Consider the following 22,419-nt stretch of genomic DNA (forward strand, 5'->3'; position numbering starts at 1 on the left):
GATAAAATGAAATAAAATAAAATTAAATTAAATTAAATATGTGTACTGTAGTCCACACATATTTGAGTTTTATCACTGTAAACACATACACACTAAAACTCCCATAATCCTTTGCTGACAGTGCTGTCCTACCTCCGTCTGCACCATGTGTGATCGGTGAAGTCTCAGGTCGAAGACAGCGCCGTAGATATCCACCGTGTCCTTGGTGTCCAGCTGCTGCAGAACTCGATCCAGAACAATGAAGGTTCCCGTACGACCCACTCCAGCACTGACACACACACACACACACACACACACACACATATCAAACTCCAGTTAAAACACACTGACTGTAACACATAATGAATAACAAGCAGGACTCTGTCTCAGGGACGAGATCAACAGATGACGTAATAAAGTGACTCTACATGTCATGTCGCCTACTCATGTGAAGTTCCTGTTTGAGTCCTTCTTGTGTACCTGCAGTGGACCACAGTCGGTCCAGATCCAGGACTTCTGTTGACGTAGTCCCGAACAGTCCGGACGAACTGGATGAGGGACTGCGTGGTCTCTGGGACGCCGTGATCCGGCCACACTGTGTAGTGAAACTGACGGACCAGCCGAGTGAAGCTTAGCTGCTCCTCCTACCACACACAGAGGGTTACAGCATTAAAATGATCCTTCACGTCACTGTCTCAGTTAGAGGCCTTGTTTGGTCACCAAGCAGTTAATTTTTATAGAAGTTCTTTGGATGTAGAAAACTGGATTGTTGACTACGCACTTGACCTAACATTAGTTCACTGTTTAGATCACATATCGTCACTTGGTCATGGACTTTTCATGTCTACGCACGATGTGCAAAGTACCCTGGGTGTGCTGGTTGTTGACGTTCTGGGACACCGTGTCAAGTTCTGCCTGCTACATGCATTGTCCTCTTTCAAAATACACTTCCATTTCACAGGAAATGTACCATTTACATACAGTCTCTTTCAAAATAAATGCACTTAGTCAGTACAACACCACAAATTTGACCTTTCTTTTCCATCAACAACAAAAACACGTTGTTAGGTTTAGGAAAAAAGAACAGGGTCTGGCTTTAGAATCTTACAGGACACAAACACCGCCCTCTTGGGTGAGAGTCGTTGTTTGTTGGACCCATCCATCACCCCTCCTGCCAGCCCCAGTGGGACCTTTGCCACCTTAACTTTCGTCCTTGTCTCGCCCCGTTTCTCCCTGAAGCCGCCGGGCGCCGTTAAACTATAATGGCAACCAGCCGCGTATCATATCAACATTAAAGAACGGTTTTTTTCTGATGCCGCAAGTCACCGCCCAAGTGTCAGATTTCGACAACTTCAGAATGAGGAACTCTTAAAAACGTTTAAACTTTTGTCATTGATGCTACATATCGTTAGCTCCATTGATTTCATTTTACTGAAACCATGAGCACCAGAGAAGACCGTGAGTCATTCGCATTGTCCAGCATGACGAAAAAACAAGTGGTGACTCCCTTCCTCTGAAGCTGTCATAGAGTCAGAATATGTGTCCATTCCTCGATTACCCCATAAGTTACTTGTATTCCTTTAGGCCGCAAGTTGTGAGCGTTGTTTTAGCAGGATAAAGTGGTGTTGTTTCGGTATGCAAGGTGCCATAAAACAAGTGTTATAACACATAACTGATGTTATTCGAAGCCTTACTTTTATACCAGTAATATACGTACTGGTTCAAATAAACAGTCTGATTGTATTTCCCGATCTTTGCTGAGCAACAGTTTTGCATAAAAGAATTAAAGGCCTGTCCCAAATATAAGCCATTTATGCATATAACAGCCTGGGCAACAAACTGAAGTTTTACAGTAATGGTTACTCTCAAAAACTGGTGGAAACGTGGGCTGGCTCGCCAAATAGCACCAAGGCTCCAAGAGTCCTGAACAGAACCGTTTCAACAACCAGAGTTAATTTGGTGGAACAACTGATGACTGAACATGACGTACGCTGCAGATGCTGAACTCTCGTATGGTCCACTCAGGAAGGACAGACTCCGACAACATCTGGACGATCAGGTCTCCGTAGTACAGAGGGTCGTGATCAAAGGGCCAGTAGTGGTCACACTTCACCTGGACACAGGTGAGGAAGAGGAGCACAAGTTAAGTACCGCTGAGGCTTCACACAGATGACAGGTGGGGCTGTTTACACTCACCCTTCCTTTCTCCACACACTGAGTGACCATCACCATGTTGTGGACGTTCTGCTCCCAAACCATCTTCCAGAAATCATCTTTAGTTCCCGGCAGAGGACCCTGCGTGGCGATGTACTCCCGCCGGAAGTTATTCCCCTGAAACACATCATTAACACAGTTGACGGAGCTGACGGAGGTGATGGAAAAGCCACATCATAGGTTTAAATGTGGCTCAGAACAGAGAACAGCTTCAAGTGATGCAATAAGTAGATACAGAGTTTAAAATAATGAGTCGAAGAATGACTATTCGGATCTTACAGGCATGTAGCTGGCATTGATGTAGTCAGAGCATGGATCATCATCCACATAGGACAGCTTCACCCTCGTCGAGTCGTCTGAACACAAAAACAGAGTCAGTAACACAGGACTACTTCTGCTTCTTCTCTGTGTGTTAATGTGTGTCACTCACAGGGCAGGATGTTGTTGTAACGGTTCTTGCCACGGTTCTCCGGCAGCAGAGCCGAGTCCAGTGGCTGATTGCGACCAACGTCCTTCAGATCCTGACAGGAGGAAAACAACGACAGTGTTTAACAAGTGGTTAAATCAGACCTAATACACTCTCACACACTCACACCTGGTGGGATGTTTGGGTCACAAAGAAGTCAGAGGTTCTTTGATAAAAACGATATACAAGTAAAATAAATGTTATTTTCTTATAGTTCTTTATGGTGAATGTACCTGCACTTGTATAACGCCTTTCTAGTCTTCTGACCATTCAAAGCAGTTCACAATTTGGGGTTCAGTATCTTTCCCAAGGAACAAACCGCCGATCTTCCGATTGGTAGATGACCTGCTCTGCCTCTTGAGCCACAGGTACACCTTACTAGTACCAGGTTGGACCCCTTTTGCCTTCAGAATTGCCTTAATTCTTGGTGTCATAGATTCAACAAAGTGCTGGAAAGATTCCTCAGAGATTTTGGTCCATATTGACATGATGACATCACACAGTTGCTGCAGATTTGTCGGCTGCACATCCATGATGAGAATCTCCTGTTCCACCACATCCCAAAGGTGCTCTATTGGACTGAAATCTGGTGACTGTGGAGGCCATTGGAGTACAGTGAACTCATTGTCATGTTCAAGAAACCAGTTTGAGATGATGTGAGCTTTGTGACATGGTGCGTTATCCTGCTGGAAGTAGCCATCAGAAGATGGGTACACTGTGGTCATAAAGGGATGGACACGCTCAGCAACAATACTCAGGTAGGCTGTGGTGTTTAAACCATGCTCAGTTGGTACTAAGAAAATCTCCCCCACACCATTACACCACCAGCAGCAGCAGCAGCCTGAACCGTTGATACAAGGCAGGATGGATCCATGCTTTCATGTTGTTTACACCAAATTCTGACCCTACCATCTGAATGTGGCAGCAGAAATCCAGACTCATCAGACCAGGCAACGTTTTTCCAATCTTCTATTGTCCAGTTTTGGTGAGTCTGTGTGAACTGTAGCCTCAGTTTCCTGTTGTTAGCTGACAGGAGTGGCACCTGGTGTGGTCTTCTGCTGCTGTAGCCCATCTGCTTCAAGGTCAGACAAGGTGTTGTTGGTTCAGAGATGGTCTTCTGCAGACCTTGGTTGTAACCAGTGGTTATTAGGGTCACTATTGTAATGCTAGGTAGTCTTCTTCTTCTTCTTCTTCTTCTTCTTCTTCTTCTTCTTTCTTCTTCTGAGGAAATCATACTAAGCTGCCAGGACATCATACTAAGCTGCCAGGACACTATTGTAATGTTAGGTATTCTTCTTCTTCTTCTTCTTCTTTCTTCTTCTGAGGAAATCATACTTCCAAAGGTCCAGTCTCATGCCTGATATCCTCAGCTGTAAACTCAAGCCAATAGTCCTGATGGTGGCGCAACAGCAAGCGTCTAAATTTCAAAACTTTGAAAATTCATAACAAATCAACCATACGTGCTACAACTTCACAACTTTCATCAAACTGTAGCCCCAATACTGAAGAAACTTTTGTACATTTAAACCTATTAAAAATTATGAAGTTCATCACTCTGTTTTTTTCAAAAACTATAAAACTTCTTAAACCTATCTCCTCCCACAATTTTTGCTCAATTGACACCAAACTTGCTACAGAGCATCTTCAGACTGTCCTACAAAAACTGTGTTTCTCAGATTTTTTGATTTATCAAAAATTGGGCCTACACTGCATCAAAATGTTTGACTGTAAACGGTACTGTAAACATATACATGCAAATTCTTGCTAAATAAATCTTCAATGTTCATGAAAAAAATGACAAAATTCTAGAGTCATGGTAGATGATGTGTGGCAAATTTCAGAATTTTATCTCAAAAACTGAATTTTTGACAGCATTTTGAATTTTGCTCTAATGTGAACAATTGGAGTCAATGTAAAAATGACATTTTTAAACATCAGTTTTTCACTTATGGAGCAAATCAATCATTGTTACAAACAAATTACCAACATCTCCATGCATGTATTTTCAGATTTTTGTTTCGATAACTGAATTTTTTACAGTGGTTTGAAATCTGCTTTTCCATGCATGGACGGCTGCTAAACTTACACGTCTGGTTTAGTCAATTTGTGAAGCTACACATAAATTGTCACTGACTAATTAGCTCAGTGAGATAGAAATTGATTCTTAGTCTCAGAGGTTGTGAGTTCAAGCCTCAGCTGATGCAAAAGGCAGATTGTGTTGCTAAATTCCTAAATGTCTTCCAATTCTTCTGCTTGTTGCTCAGAATTGCCTAAAAATGCCTGGACCCGACCCATCGCTGCACAGCAGCTATAATTTGAGTTACTGTTGCCTTTCTATCATCTTGACATTGGATATTTTCTCTTTCTGGGTCCATCCTCTGTAAACCCTAGAGATGGTTGTGTGTGAAAATCCCAGTAGATCAGCAGTTTCTGAAATACTCAGACCAGCCATGTCTGGCACCAACAACCATGCCACATTCAAAGTCACTTAAATCGCCTTTCTTCCCCATTCTAATGCTCAGTTTGAACTTCAGCAGGTCGTCTTCACCATGTCTACATGCTTAAATGCATTGAGTTGCTGCCACGCAATTGGCTGATAAACTATTTGTGTTAACAAGCAGTTGAGCAGGTGTACCTAATAAAGTGGCCAGTGAGTGTATTTGTGTATTTCTCTTTAAAATATTATTAAATATTATATTAAAAGGCCTCCAGAGGCCACAGTACCATTGGAACACTGTGCAATTTAACATGTAAGAACTCTGCTCTGTTTATTTTCATCTCTGTGACTCTTTACTGCAGTAAATACATTCATCCGTCTCATTCTGTTATTATGTGTCACTGGATTGTTTCCACAGAAACAGTCTGACAGTGTTTCATTAGATTGATCTTCTATAATAACTGACCTCGTACTCCTCTGACAGCAGGTAGTTGGAGTCGGCCTGCAGTTTGTTGTAGTGTAAGTCAAAGTTCAGGACCTTGATGGGGCTGAAGGACAGAAACCAAACGTTTTAATAAGAGGACAAACAGCTGAGTGTAACAGAGGAGACGTTTGGATTTCTCACCTTGAGACTCGGCGGTTGCTGGGGAGCAAAAGGAGGAACAGAAGTTAAACATGTGTTCAAACATGTTGATGAATAATGATGATCAGTGTGAGACAAACCTGACACACCTCAGTCTGAGCTAAAGGATTCACAAAGTCAACACAAAGAACCACAAACTGTCTCAGCCTGCAGGGACGAAGGAGTGGTCTTAACTGTTATTAATGTCATTACAATCTGCTCTGTCAGCACAAACAATACCAAAGTGATCAATAATCACCCGTTGGATCACTGACTCAAGTCGTTTACTTTAACTTATTTATGATTTATTGTTTTTACTGGCAGTTATTGTTAGTGGTAGTACAGTGTAAGTATACATCTCAGAAGTAACATACCCATTAACATAATAAGTAGTGTTAGTGTAGTATTACACTGTCAGCATTAACTTAAATCTCAGTAATAGAAATAGCATTAGGATTACCTTTGATACTGTCAGTATTAGTTAGTAGTGTTAGTATTAGTATCTGTCCTAGAGTTGTATTTTTAATACTCTCAGTATAGTACTATGTAGTAGTATTATATATTATTACTGTTAATATTAGAAGTAGTTTCTAATTGTATTAGTGACAGAACTAGATTTTTATTGTTAATACTCTCAGTAGTAGTAAAGTATTACTGTTAGTACTAATAGTTTATAAGTACATGGAAGTAACAGAACTAGATTTGTATTATTAATACTCTCAGTATCAGTGTAGTAGTAAAATATTTCTGCGAGTAATACTATAGGTTTATAAATACATGTAAGTAACAGTATTAGATTTAAATTATTCAGTATTCACTCAGTATTAATGCAGTAGTGGGGTATTGCTGTTAGTATTATCAGTAGTTTATACATATATATTAGTAACATTACTAATCTTAATCAATATTCTCAGTATCAGTGTAGTGGTTAAGTATTAATGTTAGTATTACTAGAGATTTACAAGTATATGTAAGTACCAATATGAGATTTGTATTCCTAATACTCTCCGTATTAGTGTAGTAGTAAAGTATTACTGTTAGTATTAGCAGTAGTTTATAAATATACAAGAGTAACAGTACTAGATTTGTATTATTAATACTTTCAGTATTAGTGCAGTATTAGTTAGGGATGTCAGTGTTAGTAACTGCACTAGAGTTGTATTATTAATACTCTCAGTATTATTGTAATAGTATTACTGTTAGTACTAATAGCTTATAAATACATGTAAGTAACAGTACTACATTTATATTATTCTCTTAGTATTACTGTAGTAGTGGAGTATTCCTGTTAGTATTAGCAGTAGTTTATAAATATATAATAATAACATGACTAGTTTTGTATTATTAATACTCTCAGTATTAGTGTAGCAGTGAAGCATTGCTGTAGTAACTAGCAACTGTACTAGAGTGGTATCACTGTTAGTATTAGTAATATTTTAAAAATATATTTGTAACAGTACTAGAGTTGTATTATACTTACTTTAAGTATTAGTGTGGTAGTAAAGTATTACTGTTAGTACTAATAGTTTATAAATATATTCAAGTAACGGAACTATATTTATATCATTAAGACTCTCAGTATTAGTGCAGTAGTAAAGTACTACTGTTAATAGTAGTTTACAAATACATTAGTAACAGTACTAAAGTTGTATTATTAATACTCTCAGTATCATTGTAATAGTATTACTGTTAATGCTCATAGTTTATAAATATATGTAAGTCACAATACTAAATTTATATTATTCTCTCAGTACTAATGTAGTAGTGGAATATTACTGTTAGTATTACTATTAAATATACAGTGTATTAATAACATGACTAGATTTTAGACTAGATAGATACATACTATTAGTGTGGTAGTAAAGTATTACTGTTAGTACTAATAGTTTATAAATATATTCAAGTAACGGAACTATATTTATATCATTAAGACTCTCAGTATTAGTGCAGTAGTAAAGTACTACTGTTAATAGTAGTTTACAAATACATTAGTAACAGTACTAAAGTTGTATTATTAATACTCTCAGTATCATTGTAATAGTATTACTGTTAATGCTCATAGTTTATAAATATATGTAAGTCACAATACTAAATTTATATTATTCTCTCAGTACTAATGTAGTAGTGGAATATTGCTGTTAGTATTACTATTAAATATACAGTATATTAATAACATGACTAGATTTTAGACTAGATAGATACATACTATTAGTGTGGTAGTAAAGTCTTACTGTCAATAGTAGTTTACAAATACATTAGTAACAGTACTAGAGTTGTATTATTAATACTCTCAGTATTAGTGTAGCAGTAAAGCATTGCTGTGTGTATTAGCAGAAGTTTATAAACATATACTAGTAACTGTACTAGAGTGGTATCACTGTTAGTATTAGTAATACTTTAAAATATATTTGTAATAGTGCTAGATTTGTTTTATTAATATTTTCAGTATCAGTGTAGTGGTAGAGTAATACTGTTGGTATTTGAATTAATGTAAAAATATATTAGTAACAGTACTAGAGTTGTATCATAAATACTTTAAGTGTTTGTGTAGTAGTTAAGTATTACTGTTAGTATTAGCAGTAGTTTATAAATAAATGTTAGTAACAGTACTAGATTTGTGTCATTAATACTCTCAGTATTCAACCGCTTATCCAAAACCGGGCCGCAGGGGCAGCAGGCTGAGCAAAGTATTACAGACGTCCCTCTCCCCAGCAACACTTTCCAGCTCCTCCTGAGGGACCCCGAGGCGTTCCCAGGCCAGATGAGATATGTAACCCCACCAGTGAGTTCTGGGTCTGCCCCGGGGCCTCCTACCATGTGCCCAACTCTCAGTATTTGTGTAGCAGTAAAGTATTACTGTTCATATTAGCAGTAATTTAAAAACATATGTTAGTGACAGTACTAGATTTATATTATTACTAATGTTAGTTTGATTAGCAGTTTTAGAGTGAGTATGACTGTGAAAGTAAAGTGGAGTAGTCTTCCCACTTTTAGTACCACCGTACAGTATGTAGTGTAATATGCAGTATTTTTACCCTCTGACTCCCAGGTGGACTCCTGATGTCGATCTTTCTCTCCTCACATTCATCCTGACCGTCGCTCTCTCTTGAACCCTGAAACACAGCAGCATCGCACAGGTGTTGTTACCTGTTATTAATCCAGGTGAGGAGGTGAGGGTGGAAGTGGAGCAGTCAGTTTACCTGCTCCACACCTGCTGCACCTTCACACAGTAAGAACACACCTGCACTGTCGTACAATCAGAGCCTCAGACCAGCCTTCATCAAACAGGTGACACAACCTTTAATCAACATAACAAGTTCGATCTTTGTGTCCTAATAACTGGATAAATCGTTTTACATTGTGACAGCTTATATTGAAATCAACACAAAGTAAGGAGGTGTGTTGTGTTTTCATTCCAGCAGAGGGCAGCACGGACCCGACAGCTAGAAACACTATAGACTGTGGCTGGACTGAAGGTGCAGACAGTTAGATGGAGCAGGTGTTGAATAAATGTTTGGACTGCTCTGATGAATTATTTTATTCTTCATGCTGTGAGCAGTAAATATGGCAGCAGGAGAGTTTGTGTTGAAGTCAGTGTGTTTGCGGGTACTCACACTTTGCGAGCCTTTTGTCTGCAGACCAGCAGAGCGGTGACTCCCACCACCATGAGGACGAGGAACATGCCAGCACTGATTCCTTCGATGACACCGCTTAAAGGCTCTGAGGGAGAAAACAACATGTTCAGCACGTTCAGTCACTTAAAGGCCTTTAATTCTCCTCAAACTTGAATCCACATGAGAGTTTCATCTGTTTCTATCATGAAGAGAACTGTCACTGTCCTCCTCATTCAGGATAAAAAAACTAATTAGCCAACATTAGGCTCATCTACAAATGATATAAATACATAAGCAGACTCATGGTGGATCCTTCGAGAACTGTGAGGGTTCCCTGAATAAATATCCAGGATCAACATGTGGAACTCAACATGGATCATGACTGGGATCAGTTTAAACAGTGGAAACTGTTTGTAAAGATCAGTCACGAGTAAAGAGAAATCATCTTGGAGTTCTAAGGTTAGCTGTCTCTTTGCTTGTGTTTTAGTTTTGTGTATCTTAAAGGTCCATCAGAGACACAGAGTACAGACTAACTCAGGCTATAAATACTGTAATATGTGGTCTTAGTTTATCATATTTGTCCCTGTAAGAAATGATATTAAATAACTAACATAAATAATTATATTTGTCTGTTTGACTTTTATTTTCCCTGCTTCATCAGTGAGTTTTTTTCGATTTCCTTTACTGTGTTCGCCACTTGTCTCTTTTTCTGACTCAGAACAACTTAAACATTTGAAACACTTGAAATTTTTTGAAACACTTAAACATTTTCAAGATGTTTTAAATGTTTCAATTGTTTCAAATGTTTCAAATATTTAAATTGTTTCAAATATTTTTTTAATCTGTCAGCCAAAAAAAATCGTTATGCACAGAAACCTTGTACACTGATTGAGATGCATTTTATTGGTCTATTCATTGTGAAAATTTGCACTACGTGACAAAATGAAAAGACACAGTTCCTCCTTTGCTTCTCTCCTCTACCTATCTGACTGTCACCACTCCCTGCCTGTCTTTCATTTGGCACCACAGCTGCACGAAGGGGTGGAGCTGTCTACATTCTGTACGGTCCACATCCTCCTCCTTTTCATCATTGTCCACCTGAATATTACTATCTGACCTGTTCAAAGTAACTGTCTGAGTCATGAAATGATCCTGTGTGCCCCTTTCCTCTGTCTTGTCGCAGCTTTGTCCCGCCACATTGTCTTCACTGACTCTCGGTCAAGCGTCTCTCAAGGCTCTGGCGGTTAAGACTTATTTTTAGACTTAGGACAATTTCAGATGAAAAAACGTGTTCGTTTCTGTGTTCACCACTTTTCTTTTTTTCTAGGCTGTGTATGTTTGTCTCACCTGGCTCAGTGACCACAGGTAATGACAGGTAAGTGTCGCTGTACAGCGGAGTGCTGAAGTCTTTATTCTCCTCGTCAAACAGCTGAGTGAATGCTCGAACACTGAGCCTGCAGACACAAACAGAGGGCACACAAACCTTCACTTAATAATAATTTCATTAATATATAATTATTATTTGATATGAATGACATTCAGAAACATTTTTAGTGGAGATATTCCGGATCTCTGTCAGTGCTGATCTTCATTTTCCAATATCCGAGAAAATGAATAATTTGCAGAAAAGTGGATTTTTACCTTGAAACACAATAAAACAAAACATCTTATTTCTGCTTTTACACCTCCTAACATGTTTACATGGGATACAGTTTGTAAATATAGTAAATATAACAAATAAAAATATGGTTTGTGTTGTGTTGATGATGTCATACAGTGATGGTAACATTTATCATACTCGTTGTTGTTGTATTTTCCTTTTGAAAGAGTTTCAATATTACTGGCTGAGTGTCTGCTGTGACGTGTTCAGTACCTGTAGGCAGTTTTAGGTTTTAGCGGTCCGTCACAGAAATGGTTTCGATCTCTGCTGGTCTCTGGATCCAGGTCTGTGCGCTCACAGGAGCCCCCCAGTGAGTCCATCCCCGTCCCCACAGTGATGTCAAAGCTGTGAGAGCTGCTGTCGGGGCCCTCAGTGCAGCGACTGGGGAAGTAACTGGTCTGGTAGGATTTAATGGAGCTGTTGGATTTATACTCCAGGTACGAGGGCAGAGGGTGCTGCTGGTCCGGCTGCTCTTCATCAGCACCTGCAAATATCAAAACACACCTACATTTTAATCACAAACACATGTTTACAAAGAAAACTTTGGGAGGAAGCCAGAGAACATGGGGAAAAAAACTGACACTAACACTAGCAATTTTGAGACAAAAAAAAGGTCTCATGATGGAAAATTTAAAAATAGTGGGTTTGTATTTAGTCCTTGACGAGCAAGAGCAGGGTTAAAGAGCGGCCGGAGCGCACTGGAACAATGCTCTGCTAGGTTTTTTTTCCAAGAAAGGATTTGAACATAGAGCATGGCAGCTAAAATTCATATACATTTTTAAACAATCATGACTAAAGCATTTGTCATTCAAGAGAGACAATAAAAACAAATGGGATGGTCAGAGCTGCCATACTGACATTTATAGTAATGCATAGCAAAGCATAGCACAGTATAGTATAGTATAGTATAGTATAGTATAGTATAGTATAGTATAGTATAGTAACACATAGCATAGCATAGTATAGTAGTATAGTATTGTATCACATACCATAGCATAGCATAGCATAGTGCAGTATAGTATAGTATAGTATAGTATAGTATAGTATAGTAATGTATAGCATAGCATAGCATAGTATAGTAGTATAGTATTGCATCACATAGCATAGCATAGTGCAGTATAGTATAGTAACACATAGCATAGCATAGTGCAGTATAGTAACACATAGCATAGCATAGAATAGCATAGCATAGTGCAGTATAGTATAGTAATGCATAGCATAGCATAGCATAGTATAGTATAGTAGTATAGTATTGCATCACATAGCATAGCATAGTGCAGTATAGTATAGTATAGTAATGCATAGCATAGCATAGCATAGTATAGTAGTATAGTATTGCATCACATAGCATAGCATAGTGCAGTATAGTATAGTAACACATAGCATAGCATAGTGCAGTATAGTAACACATAGCATAGCATAGAATAGCATAGCATAGTGCAGTATAGTATAGTAATGCATAGCATAGCATAGCATAGTATAGTATAGTAGTATAGTATTGCATCACATAGCATAGCATAGTGCAGTATAGTATAGTAATGCATAGCATAGCATAGCATAGTATAGTATAGTAGTATAGTATTGCATCACATAGCATAGCATAGTGCAGTATAGTATAGTATAGTATAGTAATGCATAGCATAGCATAGTATAGTAGTATAGTATTGCATCACATAGTATAGCATAGTGCAGTATAGTATAGTATAGTAATGCATGGCATAGCATAGCATAGTATAGTAGTATAGTATTGCATCACATAGTATAGCATAGTGCAGTATAGTATAGTAACACATAGCATAGCATAGTGCAGTATAGTAACACATAGCATAGAATAGCATAGCATAGTGCAGTATAGTATAGCATAGCATAGCGTAGCACAGTAATGTATAGCATAGCATAGTGCAGTATATTGTAGTAACACATAGCATAGCACAGTATAGTATAGCATAGCATAGTGTAGCATAGTAATGTATAGCATAGCATAGTGTAGCATAGTAATGTATAGCATAGCATAGTGCAGTATAGTGTAGTAACACATAGCATAGCACAGCACAGCACAGCATAGCACAGTATAGTATAGCATAGCATAGCATAATGCAGTATAGTATAGTAACACATAACGTAGCATAGCATAGCATAGTGCAGTATAGTATAGTAACACATAACGTAGCATAGCATAGCATAGCATAGTGCAGTATAGTATAGTATAGTAACAAATAGCATAGCATAGCATAGCATATTGCAGCATATGCATACACATATAGTGTAGTATGTATATGTAGTACATATCCTACCTTCAGACTCCGTCACCACCACAGTGAAGAACTTGATGGCTCCGTTCACATCACTGAACCAGCTGCAGTTAAACCTGAAGAAGATGGAGGACTTGCTGACCACAGCAGACTTGTCACTGACTCGGGTACTGAGGGGGGGCACCGGAGGACCTGAAGGAGTCATTAACATGTCAAACACAGAAGATAAATGTGTCCTTTATGTCATCACATATGAGAGCATGTCACATTGTCCTTACGGTCGATCATGGTGACCACGCTGTACTGAGCCTCCTCGCTGGTCGTCTGGTTGGAGATCACCTTAACGGAGATGGTGTAGCGTTTGTGGGGCTCCAGCTGGGTGATGAGGTAGGAGGTGGAGTCTCTGCCGGTGCGTCTGGAGTAGACCAGCACCTGGGAGTCCTGGTGGAGACACTCGATGGTGTAGGAGTCGTAGTCAGCCTCAGGGGGCCCCCAGGAGCAGGAGATGGAGGTGGAGCTCTGAGGACGACAGTGGAGGCTGTGGACTCGCTCCGGCTCTACAGCAAGAGACATAAATACAAATACTCACAATGCAGCATTAATACACCCAAACTCTGTGAACTCTATGGTAAATCTATTCATTTATCTGAGCTCAGAAATAATTAGACAAAAACAAAAGAAAATAATTCAATACAACAGAAGATATTACTGACACACAGGAAACACACATTTCTTTTATTTTCCCTTGTTTATAAATACAGTATACATATCTCATTTTACCTTCTTTTGTTTGTTAATTTTTTCTTTAGATTCCCCTTTTTAATTTGATATTTTTTTTCAACTTGAGAACTTGTCTTTTCAGACTTGTGAAAGGTAAAAGGTGGTCTCTGGTGACCATACACTGTATAAAAAGATGGACAATATCACAGCTCCCCAAAACTGAAGCCAAAACATCAGGATCGCCCCCTGGTGGCTGGCTGCAGTATAGGTTATAAACCCCACCCCCTCCATGTTAGTGGATGGGACCTGGGCCAAACTAAGACCTCAAAGTACACATCAAATAAATAATCCCGAAATATGGTTTCTGTTATTTTAGATAGTTCTTATCACATTCATGTTTGTTCAAGTGTTTGTAAGTTATTTAATGCTATAAAAGGACATTTGACATCATGATTAACAGCTGCGTGTGCCATTAGTGTGTTCGCTGCTAGTAGTGCTGCTCGCGATAGGTCGGATGGGTCTATTGGTGGGAACCTGATGTCGTGGACCAGACCACTACTGTGCAGACTCTGGCTGCAAATGACATCACCAGCACAAGATGGCAGCAGCCGTATTTGAGATATTTTGGCTTCATTTTTGTACAGTAGGAGTAGGTGGAGATCCATCGTTATAAACAGTCTATGGTTCAGACTGATGAAGACATCCTAATATCAACAACTAACATTATTTAAATATATTCTGTATTTTCAGTTTGTTTATTTGTTTTAATGTTCTCAGGCTGTCTTGAATTTAGAGGGACAAACAGACAAACAGCAGCCACCTACTGGTCCGGATGCTTTTGTAGATGGGTGTGCTATAGGTGGGTGTGGCCCCGGGCTGCGTGGCCCCGCTGACACTGCGGAGGCTGAAAGTGTAGAGTCGTCCGGGGAACATCCCTCTCAGGATGCGGCTGCCAGAGGTTCGGCTGTGGTACGGGTTGATAACGGACAGTCGGTCCCGAGGGGTCCACTGCAGGTCAAAATCGTCATAGTCGGAGTCAATGGGGCCACTCCAGGTGATCTCCAGGGAGGTGTTGGTGATCCCCGCGAACAGGAAGGAGGTGGGAGGTTTGGGAGCTGAGGAGGAGAGAAAGAACGAACAGATCAGATAGAAACTCTGATGATGGAGGGGACTCTACACCTTAACTTCATGTCTAAGACTTCCATGCTATTCCATGATATTCCAGGACCATCATGCTGTGACGTCTCACCAGTCCTTCCCAGTGTGCTGGCTCTGTTGGTAAGTTCTCCGCTGACACTCAGCACCTCGGCCCGGTACAGTCGACCCGGTACTAGGCCTGAGAAGACAAACACTGTGACCTCTGAGCCCAGCTTCTTTTCGGCCCGCTGAGAGCCGTCAGGGTTGTAGAGAAACAGCAGGTATCCGCTCAAATCACCACCGCCATGATCCCAGTTCACCCGCAGAGCATCAGACTGGTTTCCAGTGTGAGCCTTCAGAGACACCACAGCTGCAGGAACTGAAGACGAGATACAGGGCAAAGGGTTCAATTACAGCCTCTTCATAAACCTGTAAGTCCAAACTGAGGAAATACTGCCACAAATGTCTCAGCTTAATAATACTAATAAAAATAATAATAAAAGCACAATAAAAAGAAGGAGATTATTAAAACTATAACAAGTTCCTCCAGTCTTAATAGACAACCTCTCACCTGTCCTGGCCCAGACAGCTGACTGGTTGCTCTGCTGTCCGCTGTGGGTCACCACCACCATCCTGTACGGAGCTCCAGGTCGGAGACCCTGGAAGGAGCACTGCTGACTGCTGGGCTGTCCACGCCGTTTCTCCTGCAGCACGTCGTCACTCTTGTACAAGAACATCTCATAAAGGTCGAACTCTCCTTCAGGTGGGGACCAGCTGAAGGACAGACTGGTGGTGGTGTTGGCTTTGACGGAGAGATCAGTGATGGCGGCAGGACCTGACAGGAAGGACGTGAGACTGTTTTAACCATCACCGTGTTCTTTAACTTTTAATGAAAATATCAGCGCTTAATTATCATCTGTCAAAATATAAAAACTAATTTTCTCCACAAATTATTGATTTTTTGACTTTTTAATTATTTTTTGTCTTTTTAAAATTAAATTTTCAATTAAAATTATGACTTCATGGGGCGTCAGTGGCTTGGTGGTGGAGCAGGCGCCCCATGTACAAGGCTGCCGCAGGGGCCCGGGTTCAACTCAAGCCTGTGGTCATTTCCTGCATGTCACTCCCCCTCTCTCCCCCTTTCACACTTGTCTGTCTTGTCGATTAAAGGCTAAAATGCCCCAAAAAATATCTTTAGAAAAAAATAAATAAATAAAAAATTATGACTTCATTCATGATCAGCTTATTAACCAGAATTTATTCATATTATTACCTTTTTTTCTGGAAATAGTGCAACTTCTTTTCTTAATAAATGACCTTTTTTTCCCTAAAATATAAAGTTTTTATTTGTCAAAATATTTCAACCTCTTTTTGTGACAAATTCTAAATTTATTCTCAAGAAAAATTGACTTAAATTTGACTTCTGAAATATTACTACACTTTCCTGTCTTTAAATATTCCAGCTGTTGTTTTGTCGGCTGACAACGACTCCACTACTGATCTAGAAAAGCACCTGTACCTTCTGAGTAAGAAACAGGAAGTCTTACGTGTCTGAGCCTCAGTGCTGACCCCTACGCTGTGGACCCCTCCGCTGGTGGTCTGAACCAGGACTCTATACTTCTTGCCCGGGGTGAGGCCGTCGAACCTGCACCTGTTGTGTCCGGACGGCTGAGAGGAGTTTGTCACCAGACTTCCTCGTTCATCCAGAACCTGCAGGACGTATCCGTCAGACACACCCAGAGCTTCCTGCCAGCTCACCTGCAGGCTGCAGGTGGAGTGGAGGTCCTCCACCTGGAGACCCGTCACTGCAGAGGGAACTGAACACAGGTACACAACTCAGTATACAGCAGTTACAGTATCAGTATATCATATTATATGTGAAGAGCAGTGCAGTACAGTGCCGTACCTGTGCGTCCTGTGGCCGTGTTGTTGTTGAGCAGCTCTCCGCTCACAGACTGAACCGTCACTCTGTACATCTGTCCAGGCTGCAGGGAGCCAAACATCACCTCGTTGTGGTGTTTGAGGACGGGCCGGACGTCCAGCTGTCTGTCCTGTCGGTACAGGAACACCGAGTATCCGTCCACATCGCCCTGACCGGGAGTCCAGCTCACCTTCAGACTGCTGCTGTCTCCGCTGTTACTGACGTGGATGTTCTTCACTTTACTGGGAACTGAGGAGGAAAGAAACGCTTTAGACCACAGCAGCTTCTGTTCTATTATGACCTGTACGATGAAAGAGCTGTAACACACTGTAACACCAGAAAGATCTTGTCCCCCTTCACTTGCGTCCTAATCTGACCTGTGCGGCCCTCGATGAACTGGGCCTTCTGGTTGGGTCCGCTGAAGGTGGAAACCAGGATCTTGTAGAGCCGTCCAGGTGTGAGCGATGACAGCACACATTCGTCCACACCACTGCCAAGAGTGATTGGAGGAAACACCTTCATGTCGTTGAACAGCAGCTGCACCTCGTAGTGATCCACGTCACCCGGAGGAGAGGACCACGTCACCCGCAGGTCCTCGGTACCCTGTCCAGCTAGAGCCAGGGACCGGACCGCCGCTGGGACTGCAGGACGGACAGCAGAGGAAGTGTTAGTCTGTCTGCATACAACTGCCTCGCTTCTGAACTCAAAAAGTAATGGTTTCAATGTCATGGTCAGGAAATCATAACTTTACATGTTGTTATATATGAGAGGGGTCAAAGGTCACTCACAGGTCCTGCCGTGGGTGGAGGCGCTGGTTTCATACTTCCCGCTCCAGGTGCTCACCAGCACCGTGTAGAGTCTGCCGGGCACCAGGCCGGTAAACACACACTCGTTCTGCGTCTTTAGAACCGTCTTGTTTTGCAGGAACATGTTGTTGTGTTTGATGAACACCTGGTAGAAGTCAAAGTCTCCAGCGGCATGACGCCAGTACACCTTCAGGTAGTCGTCCCGAGCGGAGTGGGTTGCTGTCGGGTTCTGGACCTGCGACGGCTCTGAGAGAGGAAGGAGTTAAAGCAAACCATTAAATAATCGATAAAGTTTGTAATGTTGTGTCATGTGCACATCCAGCCAGCACGGGGTTAATGAAACACCACATGTTCATATAAAGCTACACTACTGTTTGGTTCACTGTTATCTTCAAAGTCAGTTTGACCCTCAGTGGCAGCTGTACACAGACCGACCTGCAGTCAGCAGATACAGTAAGTGATGTACATACGTGTTCTCTCCTGGATGAAGGTGTGGTTCAGGTAGGTGCCGCTGCGGGAGGTGATGGAGATGTTGTAGAGACGTCCGGACACCAGAGAGTTAAACACACACTCTGGACTGGATTTAGAGACGGAGACAGTGTGAAGTGTCTTCTGGTGGTCGCTCAGCGTCACCAGGTAACTGTCCACGTCACCTGGAGCCGCACGCCACGACACACTCAGGAAGTCCATGCGACCGTTGTTACTGACTGTGACCTCACCCACTGCAGCTGGGACTGAGGGGAGACAGGAGGGGAGACAGAGAGGTTTATTATTATTATTTACATTTTAGATTTCAAAACTGGATCTTGTTCACAGATGAAAGGTAATCAATATTTTATTTAAAAAAACACCTGAAGTGTCTCACCTATGAAGGCAGGACTTGTACCAGAGTATTTCTACACTGTGGTGTCACTACTTTTTCTGAAGTAAAATATCTGAGCAGCCTTCTTTTCCCTCCTCTGTTCTTTATGGTATTTTATGGTTTCGCGTTTTCTGTGAAGAAGTTACTCATTCTGGTTTTGATGAAAGTCATGTTCATTTATTTATTTATTTAGTTATGGTAGGCCTACCAAGAGTAAAGTAACGTTGAGTAACATGAACAAGTAAATCTTCTTGTTCTTTTAGAGTCAGATGTTTCATCTCAACTGGTTAGTTTAACTTAGCAAAAAGACTGAAAACAGGGGGAAACGGCTAGCTTAGCATTAAGACACAAAACAGGGAAACTGCTAGCTCAGCTTAGCAAAAAGAATGTAAAAAGGGGAACAGCTAGCTTATCATGAAGACTGGAAACAGGGGTAAACAACTAACTTAGCATAAAGACTGGGAACAAAAAAACAGCTATCCTAGCTTAGCATAAAGACTGGAAACAGGGAAACTGCTAGCTCAAGTTAGCATAAAGACTGGAAATGGGGAAACAGCTAGTTTAGCATGAAGATTGGAAACACGGAACCAGCTAGCTTAGCTTAGCATAAAGACTGGAAACAGCTAGCTTAGCTCAGCATAAAGACAGGAACTAGAGGTAAACAGCTAGTCTGGCTCTGTCAAACAAGTGCAGTTCCCGAAATGTTAAACTAGCCTATGTCTTTAGAGATCAAGACTTTGTTCTTCCGAAGTGAGTAAAACAAGAAATAAATATTAACATCCTCTTTTAATAAAATGTTTAAGAACTTCTTAATTTTTCTTTATACAAAAAATCTCTTTGATCCCACTGATTATTTTTTGATGAAATTTTATTTTTTGGACCTGCTTCTTTTACTGCAGGTATAAATGAGTGTATGTCTTTATTATATTATCACAGGTGGAAAAAGAAGAAGAAGACAGAGTGACAGTGATGTGAAATAAAATGTAAAATAAACCAGTTTTACAATCATCAGAGATAAAGATGATATTCCTCTGAAGAGTAAATCACACAGAATCTAAAAATGTTCCCTCACACACACAACATGTTAATATCCAGTGTTGGTCCTGCTCTTCAACTAAATATAATTTAGGCCTATCCTCAGTTTGATTTTAATAGTGTTTTCTACAAAGTTTTAGGATGAATCATTTCAGTCTAATAAAAACTCTCTCATGCCCTCACATTTTATTTTATTTTGGTTTCTTTCATCTTTAAAGGTCCTCCATGACTGAGAAAATATTTTCCAGCAGTAAAATGTTAAGCGTTCGTCTTGAAATTTAACAATGCAGCTCGTCCTCGTCCTAACAGGAAGTTAGAACTAACGGACGGGAAGTCTCTGACTGACGGGAAGTCTCTGACTGATGGACCTTCACAGGTTTTTTTGTGTTGCTGTCGACACTTCCTGAACATTCCAGACAAATTCCTGCTTTTCAATAATATCCTGCACACACACAGAAACGCACGCACTCTCTCTCTCTCTCTCTCACACACACACACACACACACACACACACACTCACACCGGGGGGGGCGTGTGTTATTATAACAGTCTCAGATCAACATTAATAATTATATGTTGTTATATAATGTGTTGAACAAACAACAAAGATAAATAACTCAATGTCTTTTTAATCTGCAGACAGCAGTGAACCTATGATATGATGTAAATAATGTATGGTGTATGTTGTCCTCCCAGCTGTCCCCAGATGTGTCCCCCTCAGTCTTACCGGTGCGGCCCTCTGCCACAGCCTGTCTGGAGATCTGTCCGGCTCTGATGGTGGTTAACACCACCTTGTAGAGAGCTCCAGGTCTCAGAGTGTGGAAGGTGATGCTGGTGGCATCGGCCTCCACGCTCTCGTTCTTGATGACGCTGCTGTCATGGACCAGCAGGACACGGTACGAGTCCAGGTCTCCGGAGGCTCGCTCCCACTGTGTCTGCAGGCTGTCGGTGCTGCCGAGGTTAGAGACCTGCAGCATGGTGACTTGAGCCGGACCTGACAAGAACCACAGAGAGACTTAATGAACTGACAGAAGAGACGTCATGTAAATATTTTATGGGGTGTGTTGTCGTATCCTCCTGAGACTCAAACCTTTGTTTGGTATGTTTTTTAATTTCTCCTAGTTATTTGGGATCAGTAGGACCCGATAAGCATAAAAAAATAAACATTGTCATTCTGTAATTAAGTCCCAATGTCCTCAAACGAGCACTTACTAATTAACAGCATTTTTAGCTTGTTTGCTAAAATTGGTGAAGTGTGTTGCCGTATCAAACTACAAACATTATTAATCACAAATAAACAAGTTTCAACCATAAAATGTGATCAGGTTTTGGACCCTGTCACTTTTGTGTCAGGATCGGCTGCAGACTGACTTGGCAGAGATGGCTGCCATCTTGTTTTTACATTGATTAGTGTATTGAGCTCCTATTACCACTAGATGGCACTGTCCCTGAACAAGGACAACAGGTCTAAGTTAAGCAGAATGAAGTATAAGGTCAAGTAAACCCAAAATGTGATGAGGACACAGGGTCTCAGGACGATATGGCAGAAAAAAACATATAATGTGAATAACTCAGACGTACTGGTCCGTGCAGTCACAGAGGCAGAGCTGGTCAGATTGCCAGAGTTGGTTGTCACGGTGATGGTGTACAAGCGTCCTGAGGTGAGGATGTTAAAGGTGCAGTCTCTAGCGTCCCAGGGGAGAATCCTCTGAGCCACGACGGTGGCGGGGTCCGCCTCTGTGACGACTACAGTGAAGTCGTCCCACTCACCGACTGGTCGACTCCACTTGATGCTCAGAGTGGTGTCATCGGTGTGACGGACGAGCAGCTGCTGCACGGGACGAGGGGCTGCAGCGACAAATCAAATAATAATAAACTAAATATGTTGTTGTTGTTGTTGTTGTTTTTAATCTTTATGTTTTTTTTCTCTGACGTTCTAAACATGTGGCGGTCAGACTCTGTGACAAACACACTCTTAACATGACAGTGACAGAAGGTGAGGATGTGAACTGACCCAGTCGTCCTTCGCAGCGCACCGTGTTACTCAGACTGCCACTGTGAACCGTGACCTCTGCCCCGTAGAGTCGACCCGGCACCAGGCCGAGGCCGAAGGTGGAGAAGGCGTGCTGTCTGCTAGGTTTACTGATGGTCCGGTTCACCAGAACCTCTGAGCCGTTCCTCAGCAGGATGCTGTAGTTCTCCCAGTCTCCTCTGGGGGGCGTCCAGCTGAGCATCAGTGTCCTGCCATTACCCAGAGGCGTCATGGAGAGAGACGACACCGGCTGAGGGACTAACACATGATGGGGAACTGTCATTAAAACACAGACCACAGACTGATACACCTGTCAGCTCATGCTGATCCGGAACACGTACCTGTCCTCCCACTAGTCCTGGTCTCTGAGCTCCGTCCTCCAGCCGTGGTCTTTACACACAGCTGGTAGCTGCGACCGGGGGTCAGACCCTCAAACACCACCTGAGTGATGTTGGCAGGCAGGAGGCGCTCCTGTGGCGTCCACCCCACAGCGGACAGGGTCACCAGGTAGGCGTCCACACCTCCTTCAGGTGACAGCCAGGAGGCCTGCAGACTGTCTGAGCTGCCATTGTTGTCCAGCCGCAGATCTGAGACCAGTGCTGGGACTGAAAGGGTTAAATAAAGATACAGATTATAAACTTAACTTTATGCTATCTCATGTC

The 22,419-nt window shown here is 41.4% G+C and overlaps 1 protein-coding gene across 5 annotated transcripts in view; it reads right to left on the reverse strand.

Moving 5' to 3' along the window:
• The window catches only part of LOC125887258 (receptor-type tyrosine-protein phosphatase beta-like), a 41,747-nt gene that overhangs the window by 1,508 nt on the left and 17,820 nt on the right, over positions 1 to 22,419 (reverse strand). For all 5 annotated transcript variants that reach the window (XM_049573942.1, XM_049573940.1, XM_049573941.1 and 2 more), the window contains 26 exons: positions 22,099 to 22,362; positions 21,740 to 22,015; positions 21,307 to 21,573; positions 20,453 to 20,719; positions 18,299 to 18,562; positions 17,811 to 18,074; positions 17,400 to 17,663; positions 17,008 to 17,271; positions 16,649 to 16,918; positions 15,673 to 15,936; positions 15,214 to 15,480; positions 14,789 to 15,079; positions 13,523 to 13,801; positions 13,287 to 13,436; positions 11,206 to 11,476; positions 10,680 to 10,786; positions 9,333 to 9,438; positions 8,754 to 8,831; positions 5,722 to 5,739; positions 5,563 to 5,644; positions 2,624 to 2,714; positions 2,473 to 2,549; positions 2,176 to 2,310; positions 1,970 to 2,092; positions 460 to 623; positions 133 to 268 (listed from right to left, as the gene is read on the reverse strand). In XM_049573942.1, coding sequence (XP_049429899.1) covers positions 133 to 268; positions 460 to 623; positions 1,970 to 2,092; positions 2,176 to 2,310; positions 2,473 to 2,549; positions 2,624 to 2,714; positions 5,563 to 5,644; positions 5,722 to 5,739; positions 8,754 to 8,831; positions 9,333 to 9,438; positions 10,680 to 10,786; positions 11,206 to 11,476; positions 13,287 to 13,436; positions 13,523 to 13,801; positions 14,789 to 15,079; positions 15,214 to 15,480; positions 15,673 to 15,936; positions 16,649 to 16,918; positions 17,008 to 17,271; positions 17,400 to 17,663; positions 17,811 to 18,074; positions 18,299 to 18,562; positions 20,453 to 20,719; positions 21,307 to 21,573; positions 21,740 to 22,015; positions 22,099 to 22,362 — 5,039 coding nt within the window. The remainder of the gene's footprint in view (positions 1 to 132; positions 269 to 459; positions 624 to 1,969; positions 2,093 to 2,175; positions 2,311 to 2,472; positions 2,550 to 2,623; positions 2,715 to 5,562; positions 5,645 to 5,721; positions 5,740 to 8,753; positions 8,832 to 9,332; positions 9,439 to 10,679; positions 10,787 to 11,205; positions 11,477 to 13,286; positions 13,437 to 13,522; positions 13,802 to 14,788; positions 15,080 to 15,213; positions 15,481 to 15,672; positions 15,937 to 16,648; positions 16,919 to 17,007; positions 17,272 to 17,399; positions 17,664 to 17,810; positions 18,075 to 18,298; positions 18,563 to 20,452; positions 20,720 to 21,306; positions 21,574 to 21,739; positions 22,016 to 22,098; positions 22,363 to 22,419) is intronic.

The sequence above is a fragment of the Epinephelus fuscoguttatus genome, linkage group LG4 (genome assembly GCF_011397635.1).
Source record: "Epinephelus fuscoguttatus linkage group LG4, E.fuscoguttatus.final_Chr_v1".
Lineage (NCBI taxonomy): Eukaryota > Metazoa > Chordata > Actinopteri > Perciformes > Serranidae > Epinephelus > Epinephelus fuscoguttatus.